Source organism: Lates calcarifer, linkage group LG7_2, assembly GCF_001640805.2.
Source record: "Lates calcarifer isolate ASB-BC8 linkage group LG7_2, TLL_Latcal_v3, whole genome shotgun sequence".
Classification (NCBI taxonomy): domain Eukaryota; kingdom Metazoa; phylum Chordata; class Actinopteri; family Centropomidae; genus Lates; species Lates calcarifer.
Window position 1 is genome coordinate 6085831 of NC_066854.1, and position 21037 is coordinate 6106867.

The following is a 21037-nucleotide window of genomic DNA, read 5'->3' on the forward strand; positions in this document are numbered from 1 at the left end:
AAGCAAAGTCGTGCGCAGGGTCTCCAGCGGTGATAAGGTCCCCAATTTTTTAATTCCCTCTCACAGAGCGACATTTCTCAGCCTGCTTTATGAGTCATAACAAGAAAAGAAACAAGACATTTAACAGCCTGAAAGTCAAAATCAGCCAGGAACTTTTTCGTTATCAGAGCAAAACAAGCCTGCAGTGAACGACTGGAGGTAAATGTGTTAGTGTGTTACCTGAGCAGGCAGGTCATTAACCTTTATGCACACTCCTCTGGGTGTGTTTCATAAATAAACACACACTCAATCGCAAATTTACAGCTTTGTCTGAAGCAGGCTGTTTGTTCTTTTAGCTCTCCTTCAGTCAGTGACCTTGACACAAGAGCCACATTGCGTAAGACATTTTGTTGACTTACGAGAATCCCAACCTTAAACTAATCTGAGCCTTAAGCTTAAAGTCCAAAGTCTTAATCTGTAGGTGTCTCTAGTTAACCTGAATGTAGCATAATGAGGTTCTGATGTGAGACGTCATCATTATTTATGATTCTGTCATTCAACACAATGAATACCTGCATTTAATGGTTGAATCTTGACTCTTAATTCTTTAGTTTGGGTGAAATTGTGTCACTTTTCCCCCCTTAAACCTCCTTTGATGTTATTTTTGCATGAACTTCCATTTTAACATGTCTGTTTTTAATCAGACATGCCTCTCAGGCTCATTCATTTCCTATATGTATACAAAGTTTGCTCCTCTGCTCAACATCAAAGTACTAAGGGTGGGGGGGTGGAGAAAGCAGCACAGCACAGGAAAAGGCATAGCTTACCTTGATTATGTTGTTATGTCACTGCTTTTGTTTTTTCACCTCTGAAAAATAAACAGTTTTTAAGTGGAAATTGGTTTAAAATGATCACTGCAGAAAACAAGTTCTTCTTGCACACAGCTCAGAATATGCCTCCAGGAATAGACAGTGAAGAAAAATGAGGAGAAAATGCAAATATACTGCTGATTATCGACCAGACTGTGCACAAGTACTCAACAAGAAAAAACTGTTTAGCTACAGTGTTAGGGTAAAATTAAAAAAATAACACCAATAAACTGTTTGATGTGAACTAAACTCCAAAATGTATCCACAGCTCCTGAGAAAATGTCCTCAATTAAAACTTAACTAACGTGCTAAAGTCGCCACAACTGTCACTCCACACTTTCTGCAGTTTACCATGAAGCAGCTGCAGGAAGAGTTAACAGCAACTTCTGAGGCAATTTTCAGCTGTGTGTGTGTGTGTGTGTGTGTTGAGAGCTTGCAGTTTCTTAACTTTGACATTTGTATTCAGTTGTATTCATCTTCTCCACTGTTGCTGATGTGTCCCTAAAATTTTTGCTTCATCTCTCTTTCTGTCAGTTATTCCCAACACCCTCCGCGTCATCCCACAGACCCCACCCCAAGAGATCCCAGAGGGAAGTGACCTCACGCTTTCCTGCAACGTCACGCGGGTACTCACACACCCCACCTACCTGTCCGTCACCTGGTCGCTGAAGAACGGAGCAACGTCGGAGGAAATTTTGACATTTGGTCCTCAAGGAGATGTCTTCACGGGGGCCAAGTTTGCCCGGCGCTATGCTGACGGAGGCATCCGATTGGTCCCCGGGAAGAATGGACTGTTTGAACTGGTGATATCCAGAGTGATGACGTCTGATGGCGGGACTTATGAATGCAATGGAACAGAGTGGACACATGAAAATGGAGGCAAATGGATAAAAATCGTGGAGAATGCGAAAGAAATGGGAACTGTTAGAGTTATTCCTGCAGGTAAGAAAAAGAAATCCTGCTCTGGTTGCACATATGAAACATTCATATTTTGTTTTTGTTCAGATACTTTATTTCAATTTATTTTTATTAGCAACATACTCAAGAAATGCCAAGGTCTTAACATCAACATCTCAACAAATATCAAATTGATTGCCATAAAATTAGTTTCAGACATTCATGTTCGCTTCAGGTGGAACTGGTCACTCAAACTGTGGTTTCCTACTCATCACTGAAAAACCACATAATCATGAGCTTTAAGACTTTACTTGCAAAGCAGAATTGAAGACTTGCAGTTCATTAAAGCTGATCGCTGCAGTGTTTACACTGGAGATTGAACATGCAGGCAGGTGTGGGCGAAGCAGCAGAATATTATTAGATTTCTTCTCATCATTTGACATCCTTACGAAGTCACCGTTTATTGTAAGCAGCTTACAGTAGTTGTAGGAGACTGCACAGTGACTCACAGCTCTGTGAGTTGAAAAAAACAATAACTCACATGCAAAAAAAATCACTTACATGATAGGAAACCGCCTTTTTATTCTCTGTGATTCTGAATCAATGCCAAAATCAAGTCTTGTACCTCAGTTAATGAAGGGTGAAGTATTTTGTGGATTCGTGGCACCCCACCTCCCAGAGGCTCATGCTCCAGCACTTGCAAATGAGCCGGTGTTACACAATATTCTGTGACCCATTAGATTCTGTGACCTGATTGGGAATTTCAATCTTGACAGGACACCCTTGGGCTCAGGATTTAGTTAGGAGTCTCAGAGATGACTCGTTATGAGCTCAAAAGCACAACCTGCTCTTGAACTTGTGCAACGCTGCAATAAGTTCTTGTTTTTAGGAGTTTCCCTGCACATCCTTAGCAGTAATTACGGCTGCACTTGTAATAGTAGTAAGAGTTGAATTTGTAGATAATCTTCCTGCAGGGAGCGAAAAAATAATCTTCAAATCTCACTCCTGCTTCTTGATAAAGGAGCTTACCACACTGGATGTGTTTGCAGTTTTCTGTGCTGGATATTGGGAGAAAATGAAGGATGAGAAGAGAGGGAGCGACGTGGGAGAGTTCTCCCTCTCTGTTGTGAGGCTGTCTTTAGTTTAATGGCATCCTCTCCTCTGTGTGGACTTTTTTCTTCTCTCTGCCTCTCTGTCCCAGGAGACTCGTGACCCTCACTGTCTGTCTTTCTGTCTCGTTCTGTCCTTAGAGAGGCCCCTACACACACACTCTCTCTCTCTCTCTCTCACACACACTCATTCATTGTGGTTGCTGTGGACACCATATCTTATATCTTTCTGGGTTACCTCTATATCCTCTTAAGTGTTGGAAAACACCCAGCGGTTTGTAATGAAACCAGAGATGAGCAGCACACACACACACAGGGCTCGGTCTCAGGTCCATTGTGTCCCAGTCAGTTCATATTGACTTGCTGACTTGAGTAAAGAGGATGAGATAAGTCAAACAGAATGGGCTTTGTCTCTTTTGTCCTTTTCCAGACACCATACAGAGACTCTTCCCCACATACTGCAGTCTAGGTTGTTAGTGGAGACCGTATCCAGACCCCTGATCCAACTGTTGGTTTGAAGATACACAGAAAAGACTGACAACTATTTTTAATTTGCTGGACTGCTTTTCTGTGAGAGGATTATAAAGTTCTCCTCAAGCATTGCTGCTGACAGAAAGCTCTCCTCTAAACCTCTGACATTTATGGATGACTATTTACACTCTTTTAAGATTGTGTGCTGAATCTCATCCAGTTTAATGTAACATTGGCACTAATGGTTTTCTGTCTAAACATTTCTGTCACCTGCTTCCTTCTCCACCTCTTCAATGGTTAAGACAACCTTTATATTCAGTATATATATTCGACTAGTGTTCACATAATGATTATTTTCCTTATTAATTAATCAGCAATTTTGTAGATGAGTGGGTTTATCATTTGGTTTAATAAACACCAGGAAATTGACAAATTATAGTTTCCTACAGCCCAAGGCGACGTCTTCAAGTGTCTTGTTTTGTCTGACCATCAGTCTAAAATCCAAATGTGGTTCATTTACTGTAAAAGCAGCAAATATTCACCTTTAAACAGGTAGAATCATCAGATGCTGGCACTTCAATCTATCAACTATCAAAACAGTTGCCAAAACAGTAGCTCTAGAGGTGTGTGGTTTGTTTCATTAACTCAAGATTGGATCACATTTTTGGGTAATTATTTAACTACTGTACACACAAACTGGTATATACCACATATAAGCCATCAAAAACTGCAACATGCAGTGTGCAAAGGCCCATTTACACTGTGTGAAAAACAGTGCAAAGGTGCAAAAGTTGGAATTTGTGAGCAGAACATTGTGAAATCTTGGGCGTCAGTCAAAAGCGGTGTTTCTGCGCACTGTAAATCTGAGTCACAGACAGTTGATTCAGAGCTTTGACGACCAAAAACAACATAAGGCAGAATGTTAAGGGTCAGATACACATAGTCCTGCTACTAAAGGTTATTTTCGGTATAAATTAATTCAAGTAGCTGATTAACCATCCATTAAATGTCTGATTATATCAGAAAATGCCCATCACAACACAGCCCAAAGCTGATGTTTTGTTTTGTTATAATCAGTGTAATATAAGAGAAGACTAAGAAAACCTACAAATAATTCTATGACTCAAAGAATGGCTGATTATTCACTAACTCTAACAGTTCCAGTTTAATTTTCTGTTGATTAATCAAAGGTACATTTGGAGAGTGGTGCCGATGGATGGTTTGAGTTGATGGCATGTCTCTGCTTGCCTCTTTTTTTCTCTGCAATTCACAAGACATTCATTGTACTATCTGCCTCAAAATAACTATCACAGTCTGACAAAGATTGTGACTAAGATTTTATTCAATCCACCCTGACGCGTGGTGACTGTGAATAAAGGAAGTGAAAACCGAGCAGAAACATCCAATGGTTTCCTGTAGTTTTAAAGCAACCAAATAACTTATTTTATATTCTACAACCAAAACACTATTTGTTAAACCTTCATCTTGTTAGTTCAGTTGTCTGTACACATAAGTATGGAGGAACTGATGCTGTCTCTGTCTCTGTTCTCTCCAGGTCAGTCCCTCAGTGTGAAGGCCGCACCCTCCTCCTCTCCCTCCTCCACGTCTCAGGTCCTCTCCCCCGGCGACACGCTGACCCTCCTCTGCTCCGTCACCGCCGACAACCTGCAGGCCCTCGCCCTGGAAGTGACCTGGCTGGCCGGCGACCGCGACATCGTCACCATGGAGCGCAGCGGGGTGGTGATCTCGAACACGTCGGCGGGCGGCGCGCAGGGGAAGCGAGGGGATGCGAGCCTGGAGCGGATGGGGGCCGGGGAGTACAGGCTGGGGGTGAGGGGGGTGAGCTCGGAGGATGGAGGAGAGTACACCTGCCGCGTCCGAGCCTTCATCGACAAGGGAGGGAAGAGCACGGGAGGAGGAGGGAGGTGGCACATGGCGGCCGAGAAGAAGTCCAGCCCTGTGTCGATTAAAGTCGCACAGATCAGTGAGTGAAACAACATCATGTTTTTTTTATCATTATCAGGTTAATATCAGTTAATCAGAGGATTAGATTTTTAAAAAAGCATTAAATAAGTATGACCTTATCAAAATGATGAAATATCAAAATATAACTTTCTTTTCAGAAATCCTGACTTAAAATCTCATCAATTTGACTTTGACCTTTAAATCAGGACTTAGTCATACTTCTGAGGCAAAGTGTTTATTTTTATCATCTGTTTTTATTGATTAATGGATGCTGTTTAGTACGTGAAATCACAAATAAGAAAAATCACCTTTAACAATCCCCTAGAGCACAGTGTAATGCCATCAAATTGCTCACTTTTTCCAACCAAAGTTTAAAAACTCAAAGATATTCAATTTACAATTATGTAATGTAGAAAAACGGAGCAAATCTTCACATTTGAGAAGCTAGAACCAGCAAAAGCGATTTTTCTCCTAAAAAATTATTACTCGAGTATCAAAATTGTTGTGATTCATTTTCTGTTGATCAGCTAATCAGTTATTAATCAGTTATTTATAGCACTAAGCTGAATGATGAGATTCTAAGACAGAATTATGATATTTTCACCTTCTAAGTAAGAGACATTCAGGAGAGTTTTATCAACTCAAACTCTTGAGGTAATTAGTTTTTCCATGAGAATAAACTTCCATGTTCTGTAAATTACTGTGAACAAAACATCATTGTGAAGACTGGCAGTCACTGTCTGCATTTAACATTGTCAGCCGCAGCATCAGGGTTGCTCTGCAGCACAATTGCTCTAGGGCACAAAAGGGCACAAAACAATGTCTTTTTTCTGCTGTGGGTGCAGCTGGGGAATGTCATCCTGATATGAAACTACACATCATGTGGAGTTTTTATATTGCATTGCTTAAGTGTTGTCCCATTGCTGTTAAAATCTCGTTTTTGTTGAGTGAAAAGAGCAAAAAACAATATTTTGTCTGTATTGGCTGGCACTATAGTTCTGAGGAGACGTTGAGAACTTGTAGTGTTGTTTACCTTTTTTTGACATTAGAGTGTTCTTGCATTTTTTACCAGCATTTGCAGTATCAGAGACATGGATGCGTTCAGGGACAGTCCTGATGCCCAGTACAAACAAAATAATGCTAAATGCACTGTGGTATTAAAGTACTGTGCATGTTGTTGCTGTATGATTTCATGAGTAGTGGATGTGTATCAATGCTGCGGTGCCACAGATGAATCTGGAGTCTCAAGGGGAAATTCTTTAATCCTCTAGTCAGCCTGTCGACTCCTGCTGCGAGGACGATTGATTAGTCATGCCTGTCCTGCACTCTGCTACCTCTGGGTACGCTGTTAGTGAGCGTGTGTGTGTGTATGTGTGCGATGCTCTGATCCTGCCTCTAAAGAGCAGTGGTGTCAAACACAGTCGACACAGCAATCAATTACCGGCCTAGTGGGTGGTCTCTCTGTCTGTCAGTCTTCCTCTTCTCTATTTCCATCTGTTATTTACTGCGTCTTTGGATTTTACATCAGGATGCATTTTTTTCTGGTGAGGCAGTTGGCTTGCAAGATGATGTGTTGGAGATGCAATTAGTTTCCTGTTTCCTCTTAAACAAACAGAATGATGAAAGTTAGGAGGCATGTTGACAGTAGAGCCCATGAAAAGACCAAAACCAGCAGTGAGCTGATCCAGTGGAGGCCATTATAGTATTATTTTGAGTAAGTTCCACACACACCATTCTATAAATCCGCTGCTGAAAATAGTCCCCAAAAAATGCATTGTTTACACCTATTTTACTAATGTTTGTGAAAAAGACAGGAAGTTACTGAGCTTAAAAACAACAACTGTACATTTGTCACCTGCTTTTAAAGATTTATGTCTTCAGTTGGAACCAATGAGCTCAGTGCCACAAACAGCAGGGATGCCAGTTCTCTTGTTGAACATATTTATGTAAATCTCCTGTATATTAGACCCTGTAAAAGCCACAACTCAAATGTGCTCAACAGTTCAAGATCATCATCCAAACATCCATTAGCATAGCTTAGCATAAAGCCTGGCAACAAGGTGAAACAGCTAGCCTAGCTCTGTCCAAAGGTAAAAATCCACCCACCAGCACCTCTAAAGTCATTAATAAGTCCTATCTCATTTGTTTAATCTGTGCAACAAGCAAAGCATAAAAATGGCACATGGTGGTTTTACGATGCGTTGAGTGTTGAAACTATTTCTTGGCAGGGCCAGTGACTTCCTGTAATCCTCCACTGGTTACCTGCAAACCTCACAGTGATGACAGGAGTTCAGTTTTCACTTCATTTCATTTCACCAGCTTAAATAAACCAACCCAAAGTCTGAATTGCACCGAGCAGGACAGGTGTTACAGCACTTGTAAAGTCTTGTGTAAACAATAGAGCTTTGCTGACATATTTACATTGCCAACATTTTTACAGTAAGATGTAAGTCAGTGAGCCCCGTCAATGTTAACATGTGTCAAAATAAGTGACAATCATGTGTTTTCTCCTGCACGTCTTGTTTTCCACGCTATCCCGAAAACATTACTGTGGCCCCAAAACTTGAACCATGATTTTTGTGTATCCATGTTAGCTTTGGCAGTGTGAAGGAGCGTTCTGACTGATCACACAGCCAGCTGCTGCTCTGCCATGGCGGTTGGATTTCCGACAAACTCCCAATTCCCACATCTTAATGAAATAAACGGACTTTGATGAATAAATAAATATTTGTTACATAATCACTTTCAGTTCAGCTACAGTACTATATTTAATGCTTTTGGGAATTCCCCCCGAAGTGTTTTGGCAGATTGACTCGCTAAAAGTTTACTGTGGGCGCAAGAGCCCGAGTGCGATTCAGGGAAGTGGCAATTAGCCATGGATTGTACAGAATAAAAGATCTTAAATGATATTTATGGAGTCCAGTTTGCTTTGGTGTCTCTTGGCCATAATATTGTCATCTACGTTCAAAAACTCCTCACAGTGCTTCGGTCCCTCTGTGGAGTTTGAAGTGGATGGGTGCCACATAAAATTGACGCCTAAAGCAACTCAGGCAAATTTAAGTATATACTGGAGCATTGAGCTGACCATTAATCCATGAATATAAAAAAATATATAAAACCCATTACATTTGCCATTTGTATTTCTTCATAAATCCTCTTCCCTTTATGGTGTCATTTTCTCAAACCTCTGAAACTGGACTTTGAAACAAGACTAATAAAATTAAAGCATAGAGACTCACCACACCCATTCAGTGGTAATAAATCTACCAAATAAATGAATCAAATTAAATTCTAATTCCATATAATAAAACACAACAGCATCTATGAGGATTAAAATGCCATTGCAGCCTTTAGAGGCCGAACTGGACGACTGTGACCTTCATGAAATCAGAGCATGACTTCATGGTTGATATCTGATATTTCATTAAAGCCTGCTCCACACTTCTCTTTACTGTGTTTTTGTGGCCTTGCTGTCACTTCCTCTCTCACTCGTTTCCTCCATTGTTTCCTCTGCGGCCAGCAGCTTTCTCTCTACTCTGCTTCTAAATGTTCTTAAACATTTCAAAAGCTCTTTTTCGTTTTGCACTTTGTAGAATAATGATGAATAATATACAGACTGATAAGCTGCTAACTGTTTACTACACTCACTGGGTGTGCTTGTTTGTAAAACTTGTCTAAACTGCTCACTGTCACTGTTTCTTCTTGTTCTTCTTCTTGTTTTTTCCCTCCTTCATATTCCAAACTGATCCACTCATCACCAAACATTTGGTGACACATTCACCTAATTTAGTGACAGATACTTTGCATTTGCTGCAGCCACTTCACAATAAAAGTCTCCTGTTTGTGTTTCATGTTATGAAGCAGCTGCAGATTTACTTTAATGTTCAGTTTAGATTATGGCTGATGTTTGGAAGCATAAACAGTAACATAGGAGTGAGCTGAACACATACAGGCTTAAAAACACAGAGCTTCATGACACCACACATGGGTTTAGCCAATGAGTTTCAGAGAAGAGATATCCCCAGGTTGAAACTGGTTGACTGCGCTACCAAATATTCAAAGCACCCAGCCTGTGCAAAAACAGCCAAAGGCTATGTTCAGATTGACAGCCCCAGTCTCATTAGAGGCACGCCATGTTTTTATAAAGACGTCCAGTCCGGCCACTTGAATTGGATTTCTGCCATTCCTGGATGGTTGGAGGCATCAGTAGAGTCCAGCAGGAACATGGACTTTGATCATATGGGATAATCTGGCATTGAGCTTTAACAGTATTTAGTATGACTTAGATTTTTTTTTTCAGGAGAGTTATAAATAAACTTGGCAAAATACACATCACTATGGTTTCAATTTAATCTGGAAGAGCTCCCAGTCTATTTCTGGTGTGTTTATGTTCAGATAGCCTTAATTGCACAATGTATTTTTACATACAGAGTTTCTTTTCCACTCTCTAGCCCTGTCTTAAAAACCCAAACATGATGCTACAGCTCTAAAGTTGTCTATATTTGCCATTAAAATTAAGAAAGGGTTATTTGTTTGCATTTAGCAACTACAGCTCCCTTGAAGTTTTCACAGCGTACTTGAGACTGCAGAACCGATACCACTGTCTTACGTTTGTTGAATCTGAGTCGTTTTAGAAGTGAACAGTTCTGTTTCTGAGTAGAAACATGATAAAGACAGTTCCATCTTCTGGGATTTACAGTAGTAGATGTACACTGTCATTACATCTGTTGGTTACAGTGCATCCTGTATGTCAACTGGAGCCTTTAGTTAAGATTACAGATAAACAGAAGTTTGTTGAAGCCTGGAGGATCCATGTTACATTTAGAAATATCAACCAGGGTTCACTGACATACACACACTTACAGTGAGTTACTGCGAGGGCACAGCTGAAATATCAGGCAGCATGATCAAGAGCATGTTGTCGATCTCTGCCATGTTGTTGTGTGTTAGTGTGTAGTGTGTTTACAGGGAGGTTAGTGTGCACAAGTGATTTGCATACTTAACGTGTGTGTGTGTGTGTGCGTGCATGTGTAAGAGTGAAAACGAGTTTGTTGAGGGCTTTCTTCAGAGAGTAAATGCTGCACATGCATGCTTCAAATGCTGTCTTTATCTGTGTGTGTGTGTGTGTCCCACATACTGAGGGTATGAGGCTGTTCTCACTGGAGGAACTCCTACATTTTAGCCTTAGGGTATACATTCCTTTATACAGTGTCTGCCGACACACACACACATACATTTACACACACCATGAGAGCCACAGATCTAATTGACTATAGCTCATATATTTCATCCTTGTACCTCTTGAGTATTAGCTTAAACTTTGTGTGTGTGTGGTTGTGTCTCTTTCTGTGTGTTCGTATGTGTGTGTTGACAGCCAGTCAGTTCCCATTCTATTGATGTGTGGCCTTGAGGTTACCCCCTCTTCCCACGATGCTTTGCTACGAGCACAGCCTACCAGGAAGCACAAAAAGAGTTGGAGAACTTGTTTAGGAGCTTCCCACAGCCAACACACACACACACACACACAGAGTTAAAGAGGGTGTAATTCCTCTCACCCTTGGCTACATTTCCCCTGTGTGTGTGTGTGTGTGTGTGTGTGTGTGTGTGTGTGTGTGTGTGTGTTGTGTCAGCTGGAATTGTTGTCAGTGGAACCACTTCACTCAAAAAAGGACGGCCTGTATTTCATGTTAATGCATACATCTTACTTCTTCATGGCATATCAGAATATTTATGAATATATACAGCACATTAGTCAGCCTGTGTATGTTAATGTGGCATAGATATGTCTCTTTGCTCTTATTTATTTAGTATATTTGGCTGATTTCTTCTTTTAGCCACTTCCTTCACACAAATCAACTGAATGTTGGATGTTGAATGGAGATGAGATGGAGATTTTTTTTTTTTTTGCACTCATGCTGTAAAAGTGTTGCACTCGTACATGCAGCTGTTGTTTGCTGTCAGTTCAGTATCATTTAAATTTATCAAGTTCCAGGTTTCACACAGAAACTTTCACATGTGGTGAATGTGTGTTTTACTCATGTTTAGCCATCCATCAGTCATCCTGTCATCTGGCTGCTTAAACATAGATTGTTGCCATATGTACATACTGTTTTCTTCATATTTAGTCGAGTAAAGGTAAACTAAACTAAACTCTAAAAATAGCCTCACAGCTGCCATCTTTTATTTTTAGTTTTGTCCATAGTTTCCGTCACTATCACAAGGACAGGTTCCAATCAAACCAACAATCTTTCTAAAAAATATTTGAGGTAAAACTGAAAGTGAATGCACTGCAAGTGATGCTATGAATCTCTTATTGCATAATAAAACTGTGCACACAGTTTACAGTAAGTAAAGTCGGTCGAGGTTCAACCAGGAAGGCAGTGATGGCTGTTTAACAATTATTATTTTACAGTTTGCCTCTTGTTTTTTCCCCACAAAAATCCTCCCGTCTGATCCAACCTGGCTTATCGTCTGACTGTTGACGTGTTTCCTGACTCTTCTGACTTCTTTTTAGTCAGTACAATGTTACTGTTACTGAAAGGTATGATGGACATAGCTACAAAGTTACTGTGGAGAGACATGTCCATCTTTTGTAGACAGCGTCAGACCCCCTGTTGATCTATGGATTGACCAAGGTTGCCATGAGCCACTGTAGGTATATGAAGATGAAGCAAAGGCATGGTGGTGGAAAACAGAGAGAGCTGGGCCACTTTATTCGGCGCTTGATCTTTTTGCAGTCACTTGCTTTCACCAGTGAACAGAAATGAGCAGTCAAGTTGAGTGTCTGTGCAGCCGGCCGGCCTCACGCTACGACACAATGAGGAATTGAGTGATATTAGTGGATCTCTGTGCAGTTCAGCTGCTCCTCCACACTGAGAGGAGCCTGTGGAGGTGGTTCAGGCTCTGAGCGAGGTCACACCCCCTGCTCCACTGGAAGTGCTCCAGCCTGCCTGAGAGGAGGCCCCGAGACCTCGGTGCAGACACCCTGGAGGGACTGAGTCTCCCAGCTGACCTGTGAGGACCAGGTGGAAATTAATGGAGGAGCAGATATGAAGCGTGTCTTGGTCCTCTAACAGCATGGAGTATAATATGCACAATAATTAATATTTTTATATAAAAAAATATATGAAATATGTTCCTCATGAACAGAGACTTTGAGAAACCCTGTAGTTCCCCCTCAGTTTTACTGAGCCTTTCATTATTTTGGTTTTCCAGCCCACAAACTCCACTCACATCAACCTCATTTCTAACCCCACCTCGTCATGTCTGTTTATGGAGCATAGTGTTGTTAGAGGTTGCATGTTGCTTCAGGTCGTTGCCTCAGACGGTGAAATGCAGTCCTGGAATTCCAGTTCGAGTAACAGACCCAGGGGGTTCAAGGCCTGTCATGTCAAAACAATGCTAAGATACATGATTATACAACTGTAGAAAGTTATCATGGCAGAAGTTAATTTACTGTTGCTCTGTCTCAGTGATTGCAGAGTAAACAGTTGAATAACCCATTCAACTGCCGGGAATGTTGTTCGCACTATACTAATGTCAGTCTGCATGCAGCCTTTTGGTGTTTTGTGCATGTAAAATGTTAATTGTATTTTTCCCTTATGATGACTATGAGATTCTTTTGGTTTTGGGGGGTATCTGATGCTGTGGGAAGAAGGAAGTTTTGGTCATTAATCTTGAGGATGGAGGTTCGATACCTTGGAATATCCTTGAGCAAGACTCTGAATCCCAAATCGCTCCTGATGTGTGTGCACTGTAATAATTTAATAACTGCCATAGGTTTTTATCCTGCGTTTGTGTGAGGGCCTCATCAATAGAAGAGTTAACTGTATTCAATGTTATTTTGCTCAGGATTAACTGTATGATTTAGTGTTTCTCTTCCCTGAGGAAACAGTTTGAGTTGCTTGCTGCAGTTTTCCAGCACCTTCCTAAACTCATTGAAAATCAATCCTTCAGTGAAATTTAAAGCAGCTAAATTAAGGAGGTTGTGCATAGCCACCGGCTGTGTGAAGCTCCAGTCTGTGGTTTTATGATGTTTAGCATCTATACTGTTCAGCGTTCCACCTTCATTCACTTAAACCAGTGCAGCTTGTCTGTGTGCAGCATGATTTTCAAGACACCTCCTCATCTATTATTTGAGGAGGATTTATTATTTAGCCTTTATACATCTACCAGGATGCCATGACAAGCCTGGCTCATTTGTCACCTTTGAGCATGCAACGTGGAAATTTGCACTGTTTGGTTGCACAACAATAATGATTCATGATTTATTCATTAAATGTGAAGTAATGAATATCACTCTACACTTCTCAATAGGATTAAAGGTTCAAATATCCCTTTATATCTACCTTTGGATGTGTAGAAATGAGTGACTAAAGCCATTGGGAAGCCTGACATAGGTAGTAACAGAGTACTGTAATCTGCCTGCACACACAGTAATCTGATTACATGTTGTTTTGGCTGTAATCTGTGATGTCGAATGTACATCTGTTCAGTGTGTGTCAGCTCGTACTTCCCCTCCATCCTGGGAGACACAGGGAGTGTTGACAGAAAGAGGGAACGGCTCGAGTGGCTTATTCATATCTGGTTTTCCTATCACACACACTCCTGCACACTCCAGTGAAACCAGAGCGTCTGACATGCTTTCGCTTGTTTTGGCAGAATACAACATTCTCCTGCTCCTGGAAAGCGGCGACTCTGCCACTGTTGGGAGTTCGACTCCCTGCCCAAACTGCTCAGTGGCACGGTCACTGCCGTTCTCTTCCCTCTCTTCTGCTTGTTAGAAACATGCTACTACAGAGGCATGCAGCCTGCCTGTAAATGAGCTGAAGCAGAAAACACACTGGCCAAACACGTTCCAGTTCACACCTTCTGAACCCCCATAGAAACACAACTGCTGAAAGCTGCAAGTCCTGTTTTGGTGTCACATAGAGAGAGTGCTTGTGCTGTAATCTCAGGGATTCATGTCTAAGAATTAAAACATTTAGAGAAAATATGAACCTTTTAACATTGTGTGCATGTGTCTATGTGGTTCAGCTGCAAGTTACAGGAGGGAAAGTCCATCATCAAAGTCAGGGGGGCCTATTTTCCTGGGGAAAAACTGAGCTGTGGGCCCTACTGACACCATATACCCTCACATTAGCTTTCTCAGGTGTCACTTAGTTTGCTGTAACTTGATTAAACACATTTATTTAGGAATATAAACCATGTAAATATTTCTGTAATAGTTCAGGAGCCACCTTAAGGCCCTTAATATTCCTGCTTATATTTGTTATGGATTTTATTACCATGTTGCCTCGCAGTTAACCTGCCGTCTTTGTGACCCCTGATGGTCTTAGGCTGCGCTGAGAGATTAGTTTACAACAATTCTGATAATTTATTCATCGTCTAAGTGTTTTTTTAAGCAATAGTTGCAAAAATTAACTTTTTTTCAGCTTCTCACATGTGAATTTTTTTTTTTCTACTCTTCCATGATATTAAACCGAATATCTCTGTTTTTTGGACTGTTAATCGGACAAACCAAGATGTTTTATACACCAAACTATTAATTAACTGGTAGATTAATCAGCAATTAAAATAATTGTTAGTTGCATGCCTTGTTAGCGGTGGTTTCACACTCTAATTTCAACATTCAGTGTGTTTGCTAATAATATCCTGTGTGAGTAGCAGAAAAATAATGAATGAGATATCATAAAACATGTGAAACACAGCAGTCAAAATCACCATCAGATTCACTGCAAACTAAAGAGTCTCTAACTAAGAGAAGCTTCTTAAAATGAACACATGCAGGGCGAAGCAGATGAAAGCAGTTTGTTGTGTTATTGACATTGACCTATTTTTCCTTGCTCTGCCTCCCCGAGCCACACAGTAACAGAGCCTTTTCTTCTTTTTAAAGCTTGTTTTTACACAATTTCTGCTCGGAAATTACAGAAAAGAGCAGCTCAGGCGACAGGTCAGACTCACCTGTGGGTACATGAGGCCAGATCAGCTCCAGCACTGACTCTTTAACATGAAATTTAGATTTTTTTATGTTCACAGAAACTGCAGGGACTTGAGAAGATAATCTTTTATGGTGCACGCTGCCCCCATCGAATCACTTTATCACACTCCTGTAGTCAAACCAAACAACAAAACATAGATATGACCAGTTCAGACTAAATTAGGTGAGCCGTGTGTGAAGACAATCTTAATGTCTGACTTTATCTACAGTAGCACAGGGATTAAAGTTCTCTGTTGATGGATTTCAGGGAGACCGTGTATGAGATAAGTGTAGATCAGAAGAGGAAAAAAGAGAAAGGAAAGGGGCGTGTGACACCATGAGATGTACAACATAGGCTGTTTGAAAGGTACACAGACAGTTAATGATCTAAATGCAAATAAGGGCGTATACACACTGTCTGCCTCTGCCTTTTTACATGAAAACCAATGAGAGGCGACCACACAGCGGAACAAAGCCGCTCTAAAAAGGCAGCACAGCAACCCGCCTTTGCTGTATCAGTAGCCCAGTGGACTGTCAATAAATCCATGAAGTTTTTACTGGCCCACCCATGCTGCAACAGTTATTTTCATTATTGATCAGTTAATAAATTCTTAAATCAATGACTCAAGCAGTTGTTAGTTTTCACCCATTTTTCAGCAGCTGTTTTGGTTGATCCTTGTATCTGCAGGAGCACCTGTTTCATCTGCTCTATACTGCATGGCAGTTACCGTCAGCTGTGGTGGATTAACCTTTAAAATAACCCTGAAGTCTCTGTGAGGGTTTGTTGGTTTTGAAGCCCTAAACAGAACAATACTAACTCTATAAATTATTAAAAAAGAAAGTGCTGAATCAGAATAAATTGCTGATTTAGTGTGTGAGGTGTTTGGTCCATATGAGAGATGTTTACGTGTCCTCAACATCTTTGAAAGTACTTACCTCAAAACATATCGGTTTCATTATAGGCTCAAAAAAGATTTATACCTGTGTACGTGTTGGCTTTCAAGACCTATATCAGTCACATCCAGGATAATGTTGTACTGTGTCAGGACTCCTGAACCAGTGATGAGTGGTTTCTCTACTAAATAAGGCAACGTTTGAGAGAGAGAGAGGAGAGAGAGGCACGTGGCTAATTGGCAGGGAAACTTCACACATCGATCAAAGTGTGTGTGCGTGTATGTGTGTTTCACAGCAGATGGTGACAGTGCATGAGTCAGTGTGTGTGTGTATGACGTCCAACTGACATCACGCAAACCCCTTCCTTTGCCAAACACACACTCATGCACACACTTATGTACGCACTTGTGTTTAGAGTGTTTCTTGTGTGTGTGTTGGTTGGTGGTACTGGTATACCAGTGTATTCTGGTTTGCATCAGTTCCTACTTGTGTGTACACATACAGCATGTCAGTGTGTGTGTGTGTGTGTGTGTGTGTGTGTGTGTCACATATCTAACAGTTAGGCAGGTGGTAATCTTTGTGTGTATTTCCTGTTCATTCACGTGTTAAGATGCAATCTGGATGTCTCACAGAGAAAACCTGCCTCTCCACCTACTGTACACACACACACACACACACACTATTAACACTGAGTTGCACACCTCATCTCACACCGTTAACAGTGTTATTTCAGGCCTATTTTTTGTTGTCTGGCTCGATCACCCAGCTCTATTTAAGGAGCAAACCCAAAAAAAAAAGAGGATTCACTTTGCATTTGTCAGGTGATTCTGAGTCTTGTCGTAAAGCAACAAAACCTGACAGTGACTGATGGAAATAACACCCTGTTAGGATCTGAGTCATTTCTCTTGAGGCTGCACAGTAATTTCAATTTATGACATTAGTGGGTTTCAGTTTTTATTAATTTCAGCCCAACTGATACCGACCATAGAGAAAATGCAGCTGCCTCTGCTGAAACTTGCTTTCTGCTCTTTTTGTATATGGGCAATTTTCCCCTGAAATTGGACTGCAGGTAATGTCTCCTGTTCAGCCATAAGAGAATTAGAAAGGTCAGCTACTGATGTTGGGAAATAATGCTGCGTTCATGTCATGTAGAATGGCCGGTATAGATAAGAAAGACTGGCATGTTAACGACTTGTGAGTGTTCACATTTTTAAAATGGTTGTACTGAAAACAAAGTTGGTTGTACAAGGATTTTCTGGAGTCGTAATTATGATTTGGAAGTTGACGTGAAAGCTGTTCACAAGTCAGAACCTGATAATTATGATATGTGAGACGACATGAATCACAGTCACTGTTCCAGTTCATCTTAAAGGTGTTGAATGAGGTTGAAGTCGGGGTTCTCTCTTGGTCGGCACCAAAAGTGATGCTGTTCTTTTGCCTTCGTTTGACCAGGCTCTAATGCACATTGGTGTAATTTGCAGTCGAATGTGATGTGGTTCGTTATCTCCCATAAAGAAGGTGGCCTGCACCCCTTCTCCTGGGGTCTAGTTAAAAGCCATTTTCAGATATGGAATCTGTGACATTGCTTGGTAAAGCTACATGTTAGGGTAATGGCTCTAGGGCTTTCAAACAGATGTCCTCGTCACAGAGATGTTCTGTAATGGCTCTGCTCATACATGATGCAGTGCAATAGTGCGATTCAAGCGGAGTTTTCTCTTCTCTCATAGGCTGTATTATTTTGCAGTGTAAGGGTTAAAAAGACTGGACTAGACATGATATTAACTTTGTGTTATTGTAGCATCTGCATTAATCTAACAGCAGTCAGTTCCTGTATAATATCTTCTTCAGAACGGGAACCAATGATTGTAAGACTGACCGTACCTCAGGTGTGTTGGCTCTGTGGTGTTGATGACAGAGCTCACAGTGCAGAACAATACGCAGCCTTTCAGCAGCAGTAGTCGGGTTTTACAAAGGTTTTGGGTTGGGCTTCTGTTGCTTTGTATGATTTGGGGCGTGTTTTCTGGTACTGACAAGTTTCTCAGGGTGTGACACTCAGTTATAGTGGCTGCAGTTTGCTTTTTCCATCTTAGCTCCGCCCCCTTTGTGTAAATTAGGATTGTGTTGCTTCAGGAGCTGACTGAATTTGTGTTAAACCCAGTAGCAGCTTTCAAAATGTAACTGCCCTGCACCCATGACCCTCTGTCTGTGCAGCCCAAGAATGTGCTGGTTCATACCAGTTATATTAGCAACATCCTGTTCAAGCATGAACCTCAGAAAGTCCCCAACTGCACAGACAAACACTAATTGTCAGTGCTCCTCATCACTTGCTCAGCCGAGCTAAAGCATTGCAAATGAGTTCAAAACCCAAAAGGATCGTTATTAGACAACCAGTGCTGCTGAATACTTTATTACCCTGTTAATACGTCTGTCAGTTAAAGCTCCTAAATGTTTGAACTACATAATCAAAATGAGTTTTTAATTTCAAGCTCTCTCACTTTTTCTCCCCAGAACCGAGCTTTACGCTGACCCTTGAACCCGTCCTGAACCCACAGATGACAGCTGAACCCACAGAGCTGGCATGCCACGTGACCAACATTACCCACCTACCCCTGGGGGGTCGACTGGGTGTCAAATGGGAGCACACCACACTTCCTGGTACTTTTAAGAATTATTTCAAGACTAGAAACTGCTATGAAACCTTCTACAGACTCACTCATTGTTTTCTATCTGTCCAATCACCTCAGGTATAGGTGATGATCCTCAGACCTCAAACCACATTGGCTCCTTGGACGGCAACGGCAACCTATTGCCAGGGTCGATGTACTCGGAGCGGCTGAAGAGTGGGGCGATGTCTCTGACCAGAGTCCAGCCCAACACGTTCAAACTGCGCATCCTCCGCACACAGGTAACAAAACTGAGAACTGTGAACATAATGGCTGATGGAAGCATTTTTTGATTTCTGTATTCACTGTATTCAACAACAATAATATGAAAGGTGCTGCAGAAAAATATGACTCACCCATGCAGTATCCCTCAGCCTCTTTGTAGGTTATTATATTGGTTTACTGGCCTGAAAACAAAAACAACAACAGCAAAAGACAAACAGACAAAAGTTAATAACTGGCTAGAGCTGGATATTACTCTCACAGGCTGGTGGAGACCAAAAACAGAGCTGAAAGGAGTCGATTCATCAGGTGGACAGAAACATGACAGATAAATGCTAATGCTGCTCTTTGCTTAATGTGTAAATGTCCAATTGTTTGCTAACAAGTTAGCAATATTTACTCATAAGATGATGATATTCCAGTGTTGTGTTTTAAGTTTGTTTTGCTGCTTTGTAGTGGCAAAAAAGTGAAATTAATGCAGCTCTACAGGGACATTTGAAGGGAAATCCTCTTCAGTTAATTGATGGAAGATTGCAAATCTGGAGGGAGATGTGAATATTTGTAATTTATCACAAGATAAGACAAACATGTTGAACTTTAGTGTAAAGCACTGTTGGGAACTTAAGTTATTTACTCACTTTTTATTTGTAGGAGATCGACATGGGCCTGTATGTTTGCACTGTGTCTGCGTGGGGCGTCAGCAGCCAGGGTGACATGATGAAGACCTCTGAGTACCAAAGCTCACCAGTGACTGTACGATGGGATACCAAACGTAAGGAAGCTTTATTTATCTGCAATTTATGACCGATTGATTTCTCCAACACATTACCCTTAACTGGCACTGCTCAAAATGTGAGTTGTACAATGGGGAAATCAACATTTACTGCTGCCTGTAACAATTATCCTTCTATTCAAGGTTGTATTCTGTGATTTAATGAGGTAGATTGTGGAGAAAGGAAAAAAAAAGAACCATTAATTCACATTCATGATTAAGAAAACTAGCCAGTCAGAGTAACCCTGCTGTTGAGTTTTATGAATAAGCTGTAATGTCTAGATATTATTTCCAGACTTCACAGGAAAACTGCTTCAACATAACAACAGACCTCTTGTTGTCTTATTCATAACACACACACACACACACATGCACAGATCCTCTCTATTTCAATCCCACATGCTGAACTCAGCGCCCTCAATTTAGCTAATTGAGTCATGATGTAACTCGGTTGCTCTGTGTGTGTCTGTGTGTGAGAGTCAGCTTTGAATCAGAATAAGTTCATGGTGTAATCGCTTATCACTTCCTGTTGGCCTCCGCTGGGGGATTTCCCTCCTCTTGACACTGTGGTGGGCTGAATGACGACCTCAAAGTCGACTCATCAGTTAATCGACGGACTGGTGGTGTTTTCAGGTCCGACTCTGAACGTCGTGGCTAAGCGTATCCGTGAAGCCTCAGTGGGCGGGTCTACCTTTGAGATGAGCTGCACTGTGGCAACTGAGAACCTCAGGGAGGCGGGCTACTCTGTGCTCATCCAATCACAGGAGAGCCTGCAGAGCAATGTCAGGACCATCATGACTCTCAGCCCCGACAACGTCCTGCAGCACGGAGGAGCCACTGACCCCAACAGGAGGTACACACCTGGAAATGTATACACATTCACACATAATGCACTGGTGTCTGTCTTTTATTTTGAAAGGTATTCATATCTCCTGTCTGTCCATTCAGAGACAGTCTGGTTCTGACTAAGTCCGGTGCGGCAGAGTTTCGGTTTCGCCTGGCTGGCGTCCAGTTGTCCGACAGAGGTTACTACTGGTGCGACATCACCGCGTGGACAAAACAGCAGCCAGGACAAGCTTGGACCAAAGCCACGAGCGCCGAGTCCAACAAAGTCAGGATAGACTTTCAAGAAAATGGTGAGTCCATGTTTGTTTTGTGGTGTTCCTGCTCTTGAATGGGTGGAGCATTAACTCAGACTTGACATAACTGTTGTTCGT

The 21037-nt window shown here is 41.4% G+C and overlaps 1 protein-coding gene across 3 annotated transcripts in view; it reads left to right on the forward strand.

Annotated features, from left to right (window-relative positions):
• Nucleotides 1–21037, forward strand: part of ptgfrnb (prostaglandin F2 receptor inhibitor b) — a 63400-nt gene that overhangs the window by 17152 nt on the left and 25211 nt on the right. For all 3 annotated transcript variants that reach the window (XM_051066111.1, XM_051066110.1, XM_018690563.2), the window contains exons 4-10: nucleotides 1383–1790; nucleotides 4881–5309; nucleotides 18672–18818; nucleotides 18908–19068; nucleotides 19700–19820; nucleotides 20454–20673; nucleotides 20769–20956. In XM_051066111.1, the coding sequence (XP_050922068.1) occupies nucleotides 1383–1790; nucleotides 4881–5309; nucleotides 18672–18818; nucleotides 18908–19068; nucleotides 19700–19820; nucleotides 20454–20673; nucleotides 20769–20956 (1674 nt within the window). The remainder of the gene's footprint in view (nucleotides 1–1382; nucleotides 1791–4880; nucleotides 5310–18671; nucleotides 18819–18907; nucleotides 19069–19699; nucleotides 19821–20453; nucleotides 20674–20768; nucleotides 20957–21037) is intronic.